The sequence below is a fragment of the Bombina bombina genome, chromosome 4, assembly GCF_027579735.1.
Source record: "Bombina bombina isolate aBomBom1 chromosome 4, aBomBom1.pri, whole genome shotgun sequence".
In the NCBI taxonomy this organism is placed as follows: domain Eukaryota; kingdom Metazoa; phylum Chordata; class Amphibia; order Anura; family Bombinatoridae; genus Bombina; species Bombina bombina.
This window is the reverse complement of record NC_069502.1, coordinates 1165000475-1165019089: the sequence shown is the minus strand read 5'-3', so window position 1 is coordinate 1165019089 and position 18615 is coordinate 1165000475. Positions and strand designations below refer to the sequence as shown.

The 18615-nt window shown below is 40.8% G+C and overlaps 1 protein-coding gene across 1 annotated transcript in view; it reads left to right on the top strand.

Annotated features, from left to right (window-relative positions):
• CDC42BPA (CDC42 binding protein kinase alpha) overlaps positions 1-18615 on the top strand; it is a 643466-nt gene that overhangs the window by 164319 nt on the left and 460532 nt on the right. The window contains exon 2 of the mRNA XM_053712628.1: positions 6295-6386. Within this exon, the coding sequence (XP_053568603.1) occupies positions 6295-6386 (92 nt within the window). The remainder of the gene's footprint in view (positions 1-6294; positions 6387-18615) is intronic.

The following is an 18615-nucleotide window of genomic DNA, read 5'->3' as shown; positions in this document are numbered from 1 at the left end:
TACATAACCACTTCCACTATCAAATTGTGCACACTTTCTGAGATTTCAGCTTATACTGAGCATGCATCTCTGATTCGCTTATGGCTGTCACATGATACAGGGGCAAGGAAACAAAAATACATTTTTATTAGAAAACTTATATAATCCTCATTTAAATTGAGTAAATGCTAGTACATTGCCTTTTGCTTTGCGTTTGTTACTTATCGAATTATATATAAAATGGTTGTTTAAAAGGGGCATTAAACTCAAAGGGCTAGATTACGAGTGGAGCGCAAATGCTCATCGGGCTTACCGGTTGTATTAAAAGTTAAAAGTAAACGCGAAACATAATAGTTGCACAAAACACATAAAAAATGCATTACACAGTACACTTACACTCATTATAACACCATCTAATAAAAATTATGTAAAAAAAATATTGCACACAAAAGTTATAAAGGCTCAAATATATGAGTTCTGAGGTGTTAGCTGATATTGTTATTCTATTGAAACACAACTGAAATGTTTTTTTTATTACAAGGCCTTTACTGTCGCTTTAAAGGGATAGTAAAGACCAAAAATGTTATTGTTTAAAAAGATAGATAATCCCTTTTATTTACCATTCCCCAGTTTTGCATAATCAACACTGTTATAGAAATATACTTTCTACCTCTGTAATTGCCTTGTATTTAAGCTTCTGCAGATTGCCTCTCAGATCTTTTGACAGACTTTTATTTCAGGCAATTAGTGCTGACTATTAGTGCTGACTCTTAAATAACTCCACTTGCGTGAGCACAATGTTATTTATATGAACCATATGAACTAACACCATCTAGCTGTGAAAAACTGTCAAATGCATTCAGATAAGAGGCAGCCTTCAAGATCTTAGACATTAGCATATGAGCCTACCTAGGTTTAGCTTTTAACCAAGAATACCAAGAGAACACAGCATGTTTGATAATAAAAGTAAATTACAAAGTTGTTTAAAATTACATGCCCTATTTGAATTATGAAACTTTAATTTAGAACTTTAAGTTCTCTCTAAAGGCAAGTATCTTAGATTCTATTGAACCCATTTAGATGCATTCATATTTTAATAAATCTATGCTTTAGTAATTCCTATCTTATTTTATCTAACAATATAATTTATATAAAAATCAATTTGTAAATTTCCATGAACATTTTATCTCATATCTTGTATATTTATATATTTTTACTTTTTTTTTTTACTGAAAAGACTGGGGTTGGTTTTCTCTTACAAAGAACGCTACACTCTTAAATACTACTTGACATTTTATTTATTTAGTCCTCAGAGTGTGTGTGTATTACTGCGCTTCATCTTGTGTATGACACTTAGTGTAGAACGTTTATTGCACATATTTGTAAGTGTCCTGCGGTTTCTCATTTTCTCCTCTTGTGTAATGAAGATTATATGTGGTTAGTGGTTGCTAGATATGTCATTTATTTTTAGATAGAATCGTGATTGCTCTGCCACAGACTTTTGCTGACACAAATAAGTGATGATTTTTTTGGTTTTCTTGTTGGGTAATTTTCATTTAATTCCTTGACAGAAAGAGGAATTAACACATGAGTTTTGGTGGTTTAAGGCAGTCATCCCTGGTACCTGGGACTTTGTGAGATATGGTTTCTGGTAATGTTCATATGACTGAACTATATATATATATATATATATATATATATATATATATATATATATATATATATATATATATATATATATATATATATATATATATATATATATATATATATATATATATATAAAGTGTGTGTATGCATATAGGATGGAAAATATTACTATAGTTTATTAATCAGGGATTAATAGTTACTAGCCCAGAGGTAAGTTACTAGTCCACACAAGATAGGAAAAAGTAAAAATGTCCTCTGCAATTTCTTACTCGTTTGGGGCTAGTGGAAATTTCAAGCCCTGTATATATCTATATCAATTAGGGCTCGACAAACCCATGTGGCGATAAGCTGCTAGAATTTTCCCTCTGGCTTTTAACTTTTTGTATTATTCTCCGTATATCTTTATACAAATACAACTCTCTTGTTCCTAAAAGAATGTCTGGCTCAAAAATATTCCTACTGGCTCCTAAATTTTAAACAGTTCAAATTTTAAATAATATATACATACACAGCTTTTGTAAAATTTAAGGCACCAGTTTCTCTGGTTTTACTATTTATAGGTATATGTTTATAAAATAAAACAAAAATGTTTATTTTACTCAAATTACTGACAACATTTCTCCCAAATTCCAACCCTGATTCCAAAAAAATTGTCATTTAGATAATTTATTTGCAGAAAATGACAACTGGTCAAATTAAAAAAAAATATGCAGTGGTTTCAGACCTCAATTAATGCAAAGAAAACAAGTTTATATTCATTTCTAAACACAAAACTAATGTTTTAACTTAGCAAGAGTTCAGAAATCAATATTTGGTGGAATAAACCTGATATTCAATCACGGCTTTCATGCGTCTTGGCATGTTCTCCGCCAGTCTTTCACATTGCTGTTGGCTGACTTTCTGCCACTCTTGGTGCAAACACTCAAGCAACTCGGCTTTGTTTGATGGCTCGTGACCATCCATCTTCCTCTTGATCAAATTCCAGAGGTTTTCAATGTGGTTCATGTCTGGAGATTGGGCTGGCCATGACTGCATCTTGATCTGGTGTTCCTCCATCCACACCTTGATTGACCTGCCTGCGTGTCATGGAGCATTGTCCTGCTGGAAAAACCAGTACTGAGAGTTGGGGAACATTGTCAGAGCAGAAGGATATAAGTTTTCTTCCAGGATAACCTTGTAAGTGGCTTGATTCATGCATTCTTCAAAAATATAAATCTGCTGGATTCCAGCGTTGCTGAAGCACCCCCAGATCATCCCTTATCCGCCACTAAATTTCACAGTGGATGCGAGACACTGGGGCTTGTAGGCCTCTCCAGGTCTTCATCTAACCATTTGACGACCAGGTGGACCTCGTAGCACTGACAGATCTTTGTAGATAATCTCTTCTGAGCAGAAAAGATTATCAGGCCCTTAGTGACTGATACACAGATTGCAGTATTTTTGGGATTTCATTTGACTTTAAAAATGACCAATCTATGGTGCAATAAACCGAAAAGTACAGGTGCATGTATCATTTAATAGATGTTAATCTTGTGTTTTAAAACACTAGTAATGTCCTTAATCTCTAACATGCATGTAAATGAACAGGTTTTTACATTTAATTAAGACTGTAGATTTAACTGATGCAGCAGTACAAACATGTCCCCGAAACACCATTTTCCAGTCTAAGGGGCCTATTTAACAAAGGTCTGTCAGACCTGATCCGACAGTGCGGATCAGGTCCGACAGACCTTGCTGAATGCGGAGAGTAATACGCTAGCATTGCACCAGCAGCTCTTGTGAGCTGCTGGTGCAACTCCCCCCCTGCAGATTCGTGGCCAATCAGCCGCCAGCAGGGGGTGTCAATTAACCCGATCGTACTCGATCGGGTTGAATTGCGGCAATGTCTGTCCACCTGCTCAGAGCAGGCGGACAGGTTATGGAGCAGCAGTCTTTAGACCGCTGCTTCATAACTGGTGTTTCTGGCGAGTCTGAAGGCTCGCCAGAAACACAGGCCCTTAAGCTCCATCCTGAGCTTGATAAATGGGCCCCTATAGCTCTTTTACTGTATCGAAAACAAAACAGTACTTCTGTCGAGCTTAACTGGGCAATAGGAAACATGATGGAGATAAGAATCAACAGTTTGAGTAAATTCTATAGTTTTGAAGACATTTATTTAAAACAATGTATGTTGCAAAAAATATATGATTTTTTTTAAACCAGCAGCATTTTAAAGATAATATTCTTCAGTGTTGAGTATAAGGATTTATGTTTGCTATGAACTAGGCAGCAATGGAAACATAATGTAGAATATCAAGCAAATGAACGTTGACTTTCTGTACAAGTGCAAGTACTATGTCAATTTTATTTTACCAAGAACAATTGCTTGATCAAGATACTAAAAATATTATTGTTAATGATAACTACAGAACTGCAATGCACTACTGGGACCTAGCTGAACACACCTGGTGAGCCAATGATAAGTGCCAATATCTGCATAACCACCAATCACCAGCTACTCCCAGTGATAAATTGCTGTTCCTGAGCCTACATAGGTATGCTTTTCAGCAAATGATACCAAAGGAACAAAGTAAATGTGATAACAGAATAAAATTGAAAAATCTCTTAACCCCTTAACAACCAAGGACGTTTCAGGCACGTCCTACAAAAAAATACAGTTAAGGATCAAGGACGTGCCTGACACGTCCTCTGGGGTTTCAAGCAGTGAAAGCGATCGTGATTGCTTCCAGCTGCTTTCAAGGTATTGCAGTGATGCCTCGATATTGAGGCATAACTGCAATACCCTTTTTTACCCACTGATGCAGAGAGAGCCACCCTGTGACCCTCTCTGCATTGGCCAGCGATAGTGCCGATCGTTGGTGGTTGGGAGCAATAGCAGGGAGGCGGGTGGGCGGCCCATCGCTGGAGGGAGTTCCGGATCCTGTGCCAGAGTGTGCAGGAGCGCACGGAGGGTGCACACGAGCATGCGCGCGCTGTTAAATCATATCCTGACAGTCTCTGGGAAGAAGGGAAAGAGAGGGAGAGGGAAATAAGGCATAATCAGTGTTGGGAAAGGGATCTGGGAGGGGGGGGGGGTATTGAGGGTGGGCAGCTACACTACAGAAAATTGGGTATTTATAATAAAAAAGGCCAAATTTTGAACAAACTGGGTACTGGCAGACAGCTGCCAGTACCCAAGATGGCGGCATATAGGTAGAGGGGGGAGGGTTAAAGAGCTGTTTGGGGGGGGTATCAGAGAGGTTAGGGGCTAAGGGGGGATCCAACAATGCAGAATAAAAAAAAAAGCCTTTTATTTTAGTACTGGCACACTTTCTGCCAGTACTTAAGATGGCGGTGACAATTGTGAGGTGGGGAAGGGAAGAGAACTGTTTGAGAGGGGTCAGGGAGAGATCAGGGGGGTGGGATGTGTCAGGTGGGAGGCTAATCTCTACATTAAAGCTAAAATTAACACTACAAGCTCCCTACAAGCTACCTAATTAACCCTTTCACTGTTGGGCATAATTCAAGTGTGGTGCGCAGCTGCATTTAGCGGCCTTCTAATTACCAAAAAATCAATGCCAAAGCCGTATATGTCCGCTATTTCTGAACAAAGGTGATCACAGAGAATCATTTACAACCATTTGTGTCATAATTGCACACGCTGTTTGTAAATAATTTCAGTGAGAAACCTAAATTTCAGTGAGAAACCTAAAGTTTGTTAAAAAGTGAACGATTTTTTTTATTTGATCGCATTTTACGGTGAAATGGTGGCATGAAATATAACAAAATGGGCCTAGATCAATACTTTGGATTGTCTTCTAAAACAAAATATATACATGTGAAGGGTTATTCAGGTATTCCTGACAGATATCAGTGTTCCAATGTAACTATCGCTAATTTTGAGAAAAAAAAAAAAAAGGAAAATTACATCTAAACTCAAACACCGCAGAAATGTAAAAATAGCCCTGGTCCCAAACAGTAAGAAAATTGAAAAGTGATGTGGTTAAAGGGACAGTCTAGTCAAAATTAAACTTTCATAATTCAGATAGGGCATGCAATTTTAACAATGTTCCAATTTAATTTTATCATCAAATTTGCTTTGTTCTCTTGGTATTCTTAGTTGAAAGCTAAATTTAGGTAAGCTCATTTGCTAATTTCTAAGCCCTTGAAGGCCGCCCCTTATCTCAATGCATTTTACAGTTTTTCTCAGCTTAGGGGGTGTTAGTTCATGTGTGCCATATAGACATTTTACTCACGCCGTGGAGTTATTTATGAGTCAGCACTGATTGGCTAAAATGTAAGTCTGTTATAAGAACTGAGATAAGGAACAGTCTGCAGAGCCTTAGAAACAAGATAATCTCAGAGGTAAAAAGCATATTAATATAACAGTGTTTTTTTGTGCAAAACTGGGGAATGGGTAATAAAGGAATTATCTATCTTTTTTTAAACAATAAAAATTCTGGAGTAAAATTTAAAATTGCATTCCCTGTCTGTTTAATTGTGACTTTCATGTCCCTTTATTGTGCCGTGTGTATAATCATAGAAGAGTCAGAATTTGTATGAATACACATATATTAGTCTGCAATGTATTACCAACATATATAATGTAGAAGCAAGCGCAGACGTAACTTGAATCCCAGCTGCTGCTACAAATTCATTAAAAAAAAAAATTCCCTTTCTTTTTAGCCAAACCGTTTGCTCTGAAGGTGAAGCAGATGCGACTTCATAAGGAAGATTTTGAAATTCTAAAAGTCATTGGAAGAGGAGCCTTTGGTGAGGTGAGACTGTGTGTCATTTTTTTTTTTTTTTAGAATCTATTAAAGTTCTAGTTGTTTGTAGTGTTGTGACAAAAAACAGGCTGCTAGTAAGTATTTTTTTTCTTTGTTAAATGGCATTTCATACTATGTTTATTTTTTTATAAAGACATACAAATGCGAAAATGTCATTTAAATAATTCATAAGAGCATACACATTCTAGCTATATGTTTACCTATGTGTTTAATTCTTTGGACACAAGCATGGCAGTTCCTGAACAGATCATGGCCGGTAAACCAATTGGCAGCAGTTGCACAACCCACCAATTACCAGTGGTTTCCTGCTTGGGGGATGCACTGCTTGTGATTCTTAAAGGGACATTCCAGCCAAAATTGGAATCCACAGTTTTGAATTTAGGCATTTTTGTAATATACATGTAATATACAGTATTAGCAAAAATGCTTCTAATAAAAGTTATAGCTGTTTCAAAAGTGCATTTAAGTATGCACTGTGCACCAGCACTTGCTTTGAGAGCCTAAGGTGCTTGCAACATCTGGTAATGACTCAATTTGTTAATTGCTGACATGACAGAAGACCAACTGGTGTTTTGAGCAGCTGTAGTATTTAAAATGCTGGTGCACTGAGAATATATAGCTATGCTTCACATGCACATACAGAGAAAAATAACACTAAAATAATGATAACTTTTACTAGAGACATTTTTGCCAATACATTTAAATTGCAAATATATTTCTATTCCAAGATGTTATTCATCCATGTGCATTTAAATTTTGACCAGAATGTCCCTTGAAGTGACACATTCCCTACATGTTTAACCTTTCTGCAAGGGTTACACAGATATCTAGCATCAGCAATGTGAAAATTACATACTTATTAGATGTCTGTTTAAATCTGATGTTCTATGCTATAATAAAATTACTTTTTGTTTCATACTTGTGTACAAATGCCTGATGCTTATTAATTTACTATGGGTGTTATTCCTATTAGCCAGAAAGCTACTAATACTTCAATAGTAATTGAAACAGCTTTATCTTAAAGGGATACTAAACCCACATTTTTTCTTTCATTATTCAGATAGAGCGTGTCATTGTAAGCAACTTTCTAATTTACTCCTATTAACAATTTTTCTTAATTCTCTTGCTATCTTTATTTAAAAAACAGGAATGTAAAGCTTAAAGGGACAGTTTACTCAAAAATGTTCTCCACTTTAATTTGTTCCCAATGATCCACTTTACCTGCTGGAGTGTATTAAATTGTTTACAAGTAGCTCCTTTACCCTTATATTGGCATTTGAAATTGTTGATTTAGCATGTGGTATCCCCACCTATTCTGAAAGTTTGTGGCCGCGCGTACCAGCTATAGATAAGCTTTGTAAACACAGCCAGCAGAAGAAATTACACTCCCAGTGCGATATAGCAGAGATAAGGTAATAAAATGTTAATTTTCCATTGTTCTCTCAAAGTACTGGTGATTGTTTTAAGGACAGATATAAGATAAAGAAGCAGGTATATGTACACACTGTGATACAGTAATGAGATCTGATTATACCTACAAGCTCAACCCATTTTATTAGGTTGTGGCTTCAAAACACAAAATCAGAGCTTTAATATACACAAATAAGCCTTAAAAAGCTAATTTTCATACATTTTTTACTCTGCAGTTGGTAAAAAAAGCAATTGTAAACACATTAAGGGAAAAACTATTTTACAGTATACTGTCCCTTTTAAGAGCCGGCCCATATTTGGTTCAGAACCTAAATGTAGGCACCAATCGGCAAGCGCTATCCAGGGTTCTGAACCTAAAATGGGCTGGCTCCTAAGCTTTACATTTCTGCTTTTTAAATAAAGATAGCAAGAGAACTAAGAAAAATTAATAATAGGAGTAAATTAGAAAGTTAGAAAGAATTGCATGCTCTATCTAAATACATTTTTGTAAATATTTTATTATATCTTTTCATGCGACAACACTGAAGAAATGACACTTTGCTACAATGTAAAGTAGTGAGTGTACAGCCTGTATAACAGTGTAAATTTGCTGTCCCCTCAAAATAACTCAACACACAGCCATTAAAGTCTAAAGCGTTGGCAACAAAAGTGAGTACACCCCTAAGTGGAAATGTCCAAATTGGGCCCAAAGTATCAATATTTTGTGTTGCCACCATTATTTTCCAGCACTGCCCTAACTCTCTTGGGCATGGAGTTCACCCGAGCTTCGTAGGTTGCCACTGGAGTCCTCTTCCACTCCTCCATGACGACATCACGGAGCTTGTGGATGTTAGAGACCTTGTGCTCCCCCACCTTCCATTTGAGCAATAGGGTTTAAGTCCGGAGACATGCTTGGCCAGTCCCATCACCTTTACCCTCAGCTTCTTTAGCAAGGCAGTGGTCGTCTTGGAGGTGTGTTTGGGGTCGTGATTGTGTTGGAATACTGCCCTGTGGCCCAGTCTCCAAAGGGAGGGGTTCATGCTCTGCTTCAATATGTCACAGTGCATGTTGGCATTCATGGTTCCCTCAATAAATTGTAGCTACCTAGAGCCGGCAGCACTCATGCAGGCCCAGACCATGACACTCCCACCACCATGCTTGACTGTAGGCGAGACACACTTGTCTTTGTTCTCCTCACCTGGTTGCCACCACACACGCTTGACACAATCTGAACCAAATAAGTTTATCTTGGTCTCATCGGACCACAGGATATGGTTCCAGTAATCCATGTCCTTAGTCTGCTTGTCTTTAGCAAACTGTTTGTAGGCTTTCTTGTGCATCATCTTTAGAAGAGGCTTCCTTCTGGGACGACAGCCATGCAGACCAATTTGATGCAATGTGCGGCGTATGGTCTGAGCACTGACAGGCTGAACCCCCCACCCCTTCAACCTCTGCAGCAATGCTGGCAGCACTTATACGTCTATTTCTCAAAGACAACCTTGGGATATGACGCTGAGCATGTGAACTCAACTTTTTTGGTCGACCATGGCGAGGCCTGTTCTGAGTGGAACCTGTCCTGTGAAACCGCTGTATGGTTTTGCCCACCATGCTGCAGCTCAGTTTCAGGGCCTTGGCAGTCTTCTTATAGCCTAGGTCATCTTTATGTAGAGCAACAATTATTTTTTTCAGATCCTCAAAGAGTTCTTTGCCATGAGGTGCCATGTTGAACTTCCAGTGACCAGTATTATAGAGTGTGAGAGCGATAACACCAAATTTAACACACCTGCTCCCCATTTACACACACTAACGAGTCACAATTGGGCCCATTTTGGACATTTCCACTTAGGGGTGTGCTGACTTTTGTTGCCAACGCTTTAGACATTAATGGCTATGTGTTGAGTTATTTTGAGGGGACAGCAAATTTACACTGTTATACAGACTGTACACTCACTACTTTACATTGTAGCAAAGTGTCATTTATTCTGTGTTTGCACATGAAAAGATATAATAAAATATTTACAAAAATGTAAGGGGTGTACTCACTTTTGTGAGATACTGTGTGTGTGTATATACAGTATGTATATATATATATATATATATATATGTATATATATATACTGTATATACACATACTATTTTTAGTTGTAGTAATTCCTCACATTGCTTTACAATCTTCTGTCCCTAACTTCAGAGCATCTTATATCTTATCTATGTTCTCTGTTGAAAAACCTGATTTCCAGTACATTTTATTATGTTAATGCTAATATGTGCGCATTTATAGAATGCGGATCACTGCGGTCTTTTGGATGCACCTGACTATTTCCTTGGAATCTTTCGCATTCTGAAATGTAGCCGCCAGTGGGAGTTTGTATTATCTCATCTATGTCCCCTACAACATACTCTGGGATATGGTGACATCATGGCTGTGATATTTTGGCAGCTGTGATATTGTCATTTGGTGACATTCCAGATAAGAACCCTATCCCTTCCGTGGTGTCAAATACCATTGCCAGACTCACTGCTTTCCTCTAAATACTAGTGTCTTCCTCTGGTACCCTACTCTTGGGGTTTCCTAAGGCTCTGGGTAACATTTCTTGTACTGTATCTATGGGTCTTACCTGCTGTGACTACTTTCCATCTAAAGGGGAGGAGAGTCCACTGCTTCATTCATCACTTGTGGGAATTAAGAACCTGGCCTTAAGGAGGAGGCAAAGACGCCCCAGCCAAAGGCTTAAATACCACCCTCACTTCCCTCATACCCCAGTTATTCTTTGCCTTTCGTCACAGGAGGTTAGCAGAGAAGTATCGGAAGATTTGGAGTAGTCTCTTATGGAGGGTAGTACTCTTCGCAATGGGACTGGAGTTTTAAGTAGTCCTGTCAGCCTCTCAGTGAGAGCATGGGTGAAAGATAGTCCTGAGATGCAGGGGGAGTTCTTCTGCGAAACCATCCCAACTTATATTAACAGCTCGATAAGCAATCATCGTTGACGAGTTTCGCTGCCTGCTTTTATTCGCTCAAGTCCATGTCAGGAGCGATGCTACTAACCTGTCACACTAAAATGGCCGTGTTCCTGTTCCACGGCGTTGATTCTGGTAAGATCGTTTTATTATGTATATATGTGATAACGCAAGAAGACAGGGTTACAGTGTGACTCCTTTTATCTGTATAGAATCTAGGGTAATACCCTCGGAAGGGGGTTATGGAACAGGGGGGATTTTAATATACATCATAATGTTTATTGTGTTTTTTTTTTTTTGCTGCACTTGTGTGATATGAGGCTCTGTCAGTGTGGAACAGTTAGAGAGAGATTGAGGCGGGCCTTTTTGGCGCGTCTTTCGCTCTGTGCTGTGGCGGTCCTGCATGGCACTCCATGTGACCGGGTGTGGCCTCAGTAACTTCCTCTTTCTCGACCTGTGTTCGGAGGACACAAAAGCTGTTTATTGTAGTCCGGGTCATAGGAGGTGGTAAGTGCCCCGGCCATTGGGATATAAAGGTGCCATTTATTCAATAATCAAGTCTGTAATAAAGGTGCAAGCTATGGAGGACTCTGATATGTTGGAGGATACTCCTTCGTTATCTAAACCTACTAACTGTGTATATGGTGAGGAGGTTCCGGTGGAACCGCCTTTACAACTCTGTTCCACATGTTATGAAAATAATACTATTTCTCTTGTTAAGTGTATCCAGTCCACGGATCATCCATTACTTGTGGGATATTCTCCTTCCCAACAGGAAGTTGCAAGAGGATCACCCACAGCAGAGCTGCTATATAGCTCCTCCCCTCACTGCCATACCCAGTCATTCTCTTGCAACTCTCAACAAAGATGGAGGTAGTAAGAGGAGAGTGGTGTATTATAGTTAGTTTTTTAACTTCAATCAAAAGTTTGTTATTTTTAAATGGTACTGGAGTGTACTATTTTATCTCAGGCAGCATTAGAAGAAGAATCTGCCTGCGGTTTCTATGATCTTAGCAGAAGTAACTAAGATCCACTGCCGTTCTCACATATTCTGAGGAGTGAGGTAACTTCAGAGGGGGAATGGCGTGCAGGTTATCCTGCAATAAGGTATGTGCAGTTAACATATTTCTAGGGATGGAATTTGCTAGAAAAATGCTGCTGATACCGGATTAATGTAAGTTAAGCCTAAATACAGTGATTTAATAGCGACTGGTATCAGGCTTATTACCAGAGATGCATACTCTTATAAAAGTGCAATATAAAACGTTTGATGGCATGTTTAATCGTTTTTATATATGCTTGGTGATAAAACTTATTGGGGCCTAGTTTTTTTCCACATGGCTGGCTTGATTTTTGCTTAGAAACAGTTTCCTGAGGCTTTCCACTGTTGCAATATGAGTGGGAGGGGCCCTTTTTCTGTGCAGCTAAAATTACTGACAGAGACATTCAACTTCCCTCTGCATGATACAGGACATCTCTGAAGGGCTCAAAAGGCTTCAAAGGTCGTGTTTGAGGAGGGTAACAACCACAGTAGATCTGTGGCAGTTGTGACTAGTTTTAAAAAAAAAAATTTCATTTATTATTCCGTTTTTGGTATTAAGGGGTTAATCATCCATTTGCAAGTGGGTGCAATGCTCTGCTAACTTGTTACATACACTGTAAAAATTTCGTTAGTGTAACTGCCTTTTTTCACTGTTATTTCAAATTTTGACAAAATTAGTTTTTCTTAAAGGCACAGTAACGTTTTTTATATTGCTTGTTAACTTGTTTTAAAGTGTTTTCCAAGCTTGCTAGTCTCATTGCTAGTCTGTACAAACATGTCTGACGCAGAGGAACCTACTTGTTCATTATGTTTAAAAGCCATGGTGGAGCCCCATAGGAGAATGTGTACTAAATGTATTGATTTCACTTTAAACAGTAAAGATCAGTCTTTATCTTTAAAAGAATTGTCACCAGAGGGTTCTGTCGAGGGGGAAGTTATGCCGACTAACTCTCCCCACGTGTCGGACCCTTTGCCTCCCGCTCAAGGGACGCATGCTAATATGGCGCCAAGTACATCAGGGACGCCCATAGCGATTACTTTGCAGGACATGGCTGCGATCATGGATAATACCCTGTCAGCGGTATTAGCCAGATTGCCTGAATTAAGAGGCAAGCGCGATAGCTCTGGGGTTAGACGAGATACAGAGCGCGTAGATGCTGTAAGAGCCATGTCTGATACTGCGTCACAATATGCAGAACCTGAGGACGGAGAGCTTCAGTCTGTGGGTGTCATCTCTGACTCAGTGAAACCTGATTCAGAGATTTCTAATTTTAAATTTAAGCTTGAGAACCTCCGTGTATTGCTTGGGGAGGTGTTAGCTGCTCTGAATGACTGTGACACAATTGCAGTGCCAGAGAAATTGTGTAGACTGGATAAATACTATGCAGTTCCGGTGTGTACTGATGTTTTTCCAATACCTAAAAGGTTTGCAGAAATTATTAGTAAGGAGTGGGATAGACCCGGTGTGCCGTTTCCCCCCCCCCTCCTATATTTAGAAAAATGTTTCCCATAGACGCCACTACACGGGACTTATGGCAGACGGTCCCTAAGGTGGAGGGAGCAGTTTCTATTTTAGCAAAGCGTACCACTATCCCGGTTGAGGACAGTTGTGCTTTTTCAGATCCAATGGATAAAAAATTAGAGGGTTACCTTAAGAAAATGTTTATTCAACAAGGTTTTATTTTACAGCCCCTTGCATGCATTGCGCCTGTCACTGCTACGGCGGCATTCTGGTTTGAGGCCCTGGAAGAGGCCATCCATACAGCTCCATTGTCTGAAATCATTGACAAGCTTAGAACTCTTAAGCTAGCTAACTCATTTGTTTCTTATGCCATTGTTCATTTGACTAAACTAACGGCTATGAATTCCGGGTTCGTCATCCAGGCGCGTAGGGAGCTATGGCTTAAATCCTGGTCAGCTGATGTGACTTCAAAGTCTAAATTACTCAACATTCCTTTCAAGGGGCAGACCTTATTCGGGCCTGGTTTGAAAGAAATTATTGCTGACATTACTGGAGGTAAGGGTCATACCCTTCCTCAGGACAGGGCCAAATCAAGGGCCAAACAGTCTAATTTTCGTGCCTTTCGAAATTTCAAGGCAGGTGCAGCATCAACTTCCTCTGCTTCAAAACAAGAGGGAACTTTTGCTCAATTCAAGCAGGCCTGGAAATCTAACCAGTCCTGGAACAAGGGCAAGCAGGCCAGAAAGCCTGCTGCTGCCTCCAAGACAGCATGAAGGAACGGCCCCCTATCCGGCAACGGATCTAGTAGGGGGCAGACTTTCTCTCTTCGCCCAGGCGTGGGCAAGAGATGTTCAGGATCCCTGGGCGTTGGAGATCATATCTCAGGGATATCTTCTGGACTTCAAAGCTTCTCCTCCACAAGGGAGATTTCACCTTTCAAGATTATCTGCAAACCAGATAAAGAAAGAGGCATTCCTACGCTGCGTGCAAGACCTCCTAGTAATGGGAGTGATCCATCCAGTTCCGCGGACGGAACAAGGACAGGGGTTTTATTCAAATCTGTTTGTGGTTCCCAAAAAGAGGGAACCTTCAGACCAATTTTGGATCTAAAGATCTTAAACAAATTCCTCAGAGTTCCATCATTCAAGATGGAAACTATTCGAACCATCTTACCCATGATCCAAGAGGGTCAGTACATGACCACAGTGGACTTAAAGGATGCCTACCTTCACATTCCGATTCACAAGAATCATCATCGGTTCCTGAGATTTGCCTTTCTAGACAGGCATTACCAATTTGTAGATCTTCCCTTCGGGTTGGCTACAGCCCCAAGAATTTTTACAAAGGTTCTGGGCTCTCTTCTGGTGGTTCTAAGACCGCGAGGCATAGCGGTGGCTCCTTATCTAGACGGCATCCTGATACAGGTGTCAAGCTTTCAAATTGCAAAGTCTCATACAGAGATAGTTCTGGCATTTCTGAGGTCGCATGGGTGGAAAGTGAACGAAGAAAAGAGTTCTCTATCTCCTCTCACAAGGGTTTCCTTCCTAGGGACTCTTATAGATTCTGTAGAAATGAAAATTTACCTGACGAAGTCCAGGTTATCAAAACTTCTAAATGCTTGCCGTGTTCTTCACTCCACTCCGCGCCCTGCAGTGGCTCAGTGCATGGAGGTAATCGGCTTAATGGTAGCGGCAATGGACATAGTGCCATTTGCGCGCCTGCATCTCAGACCGCTGCAATTATGCATGCTCAGTCAGTGGAATGGGGATTACACAGATTTGTCCCCTCTACTAAATCTTGATCAGGAAACCAGAGATGGTGGTTATCTCGGGTCCACCTGTCCAAGGGTATGACCTTTCGCAGTCCAGATTGGACGATTGTAACAACAGATGCCAGCCTTCTAGGTTGGGGTGCAGTCTGGAACTCCCTGAAGGCTCAGGGATCGTGGACTCAGGAGGAGAAACTCCTCCCAATAAATATTCTGGAGTTAAGAGCAATATTCAATGCTCTTCTAGCTTGGCCTCAGTTAGCAACCCTGAGGTTTCCTCAGATTTCAGTCGGACAACATCACGACTGTGGCTTACATCAACCATCAAGGGGGAACCAGGAGTTCCCTAGCGATGTTAGAAGTCTCCAAGATAATTCGCTGGGCAGAGTCTCACTCTTGCCACCTATCAGCAATCCATATCCCAGGTGTAGAGAACTGGGAGGCGGATTTTCTAAGTCGTCAGACTTTTCATCCGGGGGAGTGGGAACTCCATCCGGAGGTGTTTGCTCAATTGGTTCATCATTGGGGCAAACCAGAACTGGATCTCATGGCGTCTCGCCAGAACGCCAAGCTTCCTTGTTACGGATCCAGGTCCAGGGACCCAGAAGCGACGCTGATAGATGCTCTAGCAGCTCCTTGGTTCTTCAACCTGGCTTATGTGTTTCCACCGTTTCCTCTGCTCCCTCGACTGATTGCCAAAATCATACAGGAGAGGGAATCGGTGATTCTGATAGCGCCTGCGTGGCCGCGCAGGACCTGGTATGCAGACCTAGTGGACATGCCATCCTTTCCACCATGGATTCTGCCTCTGAGACAAGATCTTCTACTACAAGGTCCTTTCAATCATCCAAATCTAATTTCTCTGAGACTGACTGCATGGAGATTGAACGCTTGATCCTATCAAAGCTTGGCTTCTCCGAGTCAGTCATTGATACCTTAATACAGGCACGAAAGCCTGTCACCAGGAAAATCTACCACAAGATATGGCGTAAATATCTTCATTGGTGTGAATCAAAGAATTACTCATGGAGTAGGGTTAGGATTCCTAGGATATTGTCCTTCCTCCAAGAGGGTTTGGACAAAGGATTATCAGCTAGTTCTTTAAAGGGACAGATTTCTGCTCTGTCTATTCTTTTACACAAGCGTCTGGCAGAAGTTCCAGACGTTCAGGCATTTTGTCAGGCCTTAGTTAGAATTAAGCCTGTGTTTAAACCTGTTGCTCCTCCATGGAGCTTAAACTTGGTTCTTAAAGTTCTTCAAGGGGTTCCGTTGGAACCCCTTCATTCTATTGATATCAAACTTCTATCATGGAAAGTTATTTTTCTGATGGCTATTTCCTCGGCTCGAAGAGTCTCTGAGTTATCTGCCTTACATTGTGATTCTCCTTATCTGATCTTTCATTCAGATAAAGTAGTTCTGCGTACAAAACCTGGGTTTTTACCCAAGGTGGTTTCTAACAAGAATATCAATCAAGAGATTGTTGTTCCATCATTATATCCTAATCCTTCTTCAAAGAAGGAACGTCTTTTGCATAATCTAGACGTAGTCCGTGCCTTGAAGTTTTACTTACAAGCGACTAAAGATTTTCGTCAAACATCTAACCTGTTTGTTGTTTACTCTGGACAGAGGAGAGGTCATAAGGCCTCGGCAACCTCTCTTTCTTTTTTGCTTCGGAGTATAATCCGTTTAGCCTATGAGACTGCTGGACAGCAGCCCCCTGAAAGGATTACAGCTCATTCCACTAGAGCTGTGGCTTCCACCTGGGCCTTTAAAAATGAGGCTTCTGTTGAACAGATTTGCAAGGCTGCGACTTGGTCTTCGCTTCATACCTTTTCAAAATTTTACAAATTTGACACTTTTGCTTCTTCGGAGGCTGTTTTGGGAGAAAGGTTCTACAGGCAGTGGTTCCTTCCGTTTAAGTTCCTGCCTTGTCCCTCCCATCATCCGTGTACTTTAGCTTTGGTATTGGTATCCCACAAGTAATGGATGATCCGTGGACTGGATACACTTAACAAGAGAAAACATAATTTATGCTTACCTGATAAATTTATTTCTCTTGTAGTGTATCCAGTCCACGGCCCGCCCTGTCCTTTTAAGGCAGGTCTAAATTTTAATTAAACTACAGTCACCACTGCACCCTATGGTTTCTCCTTTCTTGGCTTGTTTCGGTCGAATGACTGGATATGGCAGTGAGGGGAGGAGCTATATAGCAGCTCTGCTGTGGGTGATCCTCTTGCAACTTCCTGTTGGGAAGGAGAATATCCCACAAGTAATGGATGATCCGTGGACTGGATACACTACAAGAGAAATAAATTTATCAGGTAAGCATAAATTATGTTTTCTAAAAAGAATAAAGTATTTAGTACAACTGAGCCGTCCACCTCTGAGGGTTCTCCGTCCCGCGAGGTGCGTTCCCTACAAGCATCTCTGATTACACAAGTAGTTCCCCAGGGCACTACTAATCCTACCGTGGGAGGGGCCCTTTGGCCTCCAAACTTTGCCGATCAGTTGCAGACGGCGGTTTCTGCGGCCATAAATGCGATGCCTCGTCCTACTAAGCGCAAGCGGAAGGTACGGCACTGCTATCTGTCTCAGGGTTTTTTTACTCCGCTGGATATTTTAGACAGATTATCCACGGAGGAGGACAATGCCGACTTATCGGAGGATGTCCCTTCTGAGTCAGAATTGGCTACTTCTATGCCTCCGTCCGTGGAGGAACCAGATTTCAAATTTAAGATGGAGCATTTGCGTTTCCTGCTGAAGGAAGTGCTTGCTATGCTGGAGTTTCCGGAACCGAAACTACCGGAGGAACCTTCTATCCCTAAATTGGATAGGGTTTACGAGGACAGGCCTTTCCGGTTCCTATCAAAATGGCAAACATTATTAAAAATGAATGGTAGAAACTGGGTTTGCCCTTTTCTCCCTCATCTTCTTTTAAGAAACTTTTCCCCGTTCCAGACGCGCAGCTTGATCTTTTGGGCACCGTCCCTAAGGTGGATGGTGCTATCTCCACGCTTGCTAAGAGAACGACCATTCCGCTTGAGGATCGCTCCTCTTTTAAGGAACCCATGGATAAAAAGATGGAGTCCATGTTGCGGAAGATGTTGCAACTGACGGTTTTAGTTTCCCAACCGGCGGTGGCGGCAGTCGCTGCAGTGGCTGGTGCGGCTACCTATTGGTGTGACACACTATCAGCAATGGTCAAGGTGGAGACCCCCCTCGAGGAGATTTTGGATCGAATCAAAGCCTTAAGGGTAGTGCATTCGTTCATTTGTGATGCGAACATGCAGATTATTCGCCTGAATGCTAAGACGTCAGGGTTTTCTGTTTTAGCTCGCAGGGCTCTGTGGCTAAAATTGTGGTCTGCTGACATGACTTCTAAGTCTCGCTTGCTTTCCCTACCATTACCATTCAAGGGAAAGGTTTTGTTTGGTCCGGGCCTGGATTCCATCATATCTACAGTCACGGATGGCAAGGGTGCCTTCTTATCTCAGGATAAGAAAGCCAAACCTAAGGCATCTACTTTTTGTCCCTTTCGTACAGACAATTCTCAGCGCCAGAAGCCTTCCGCAAAATC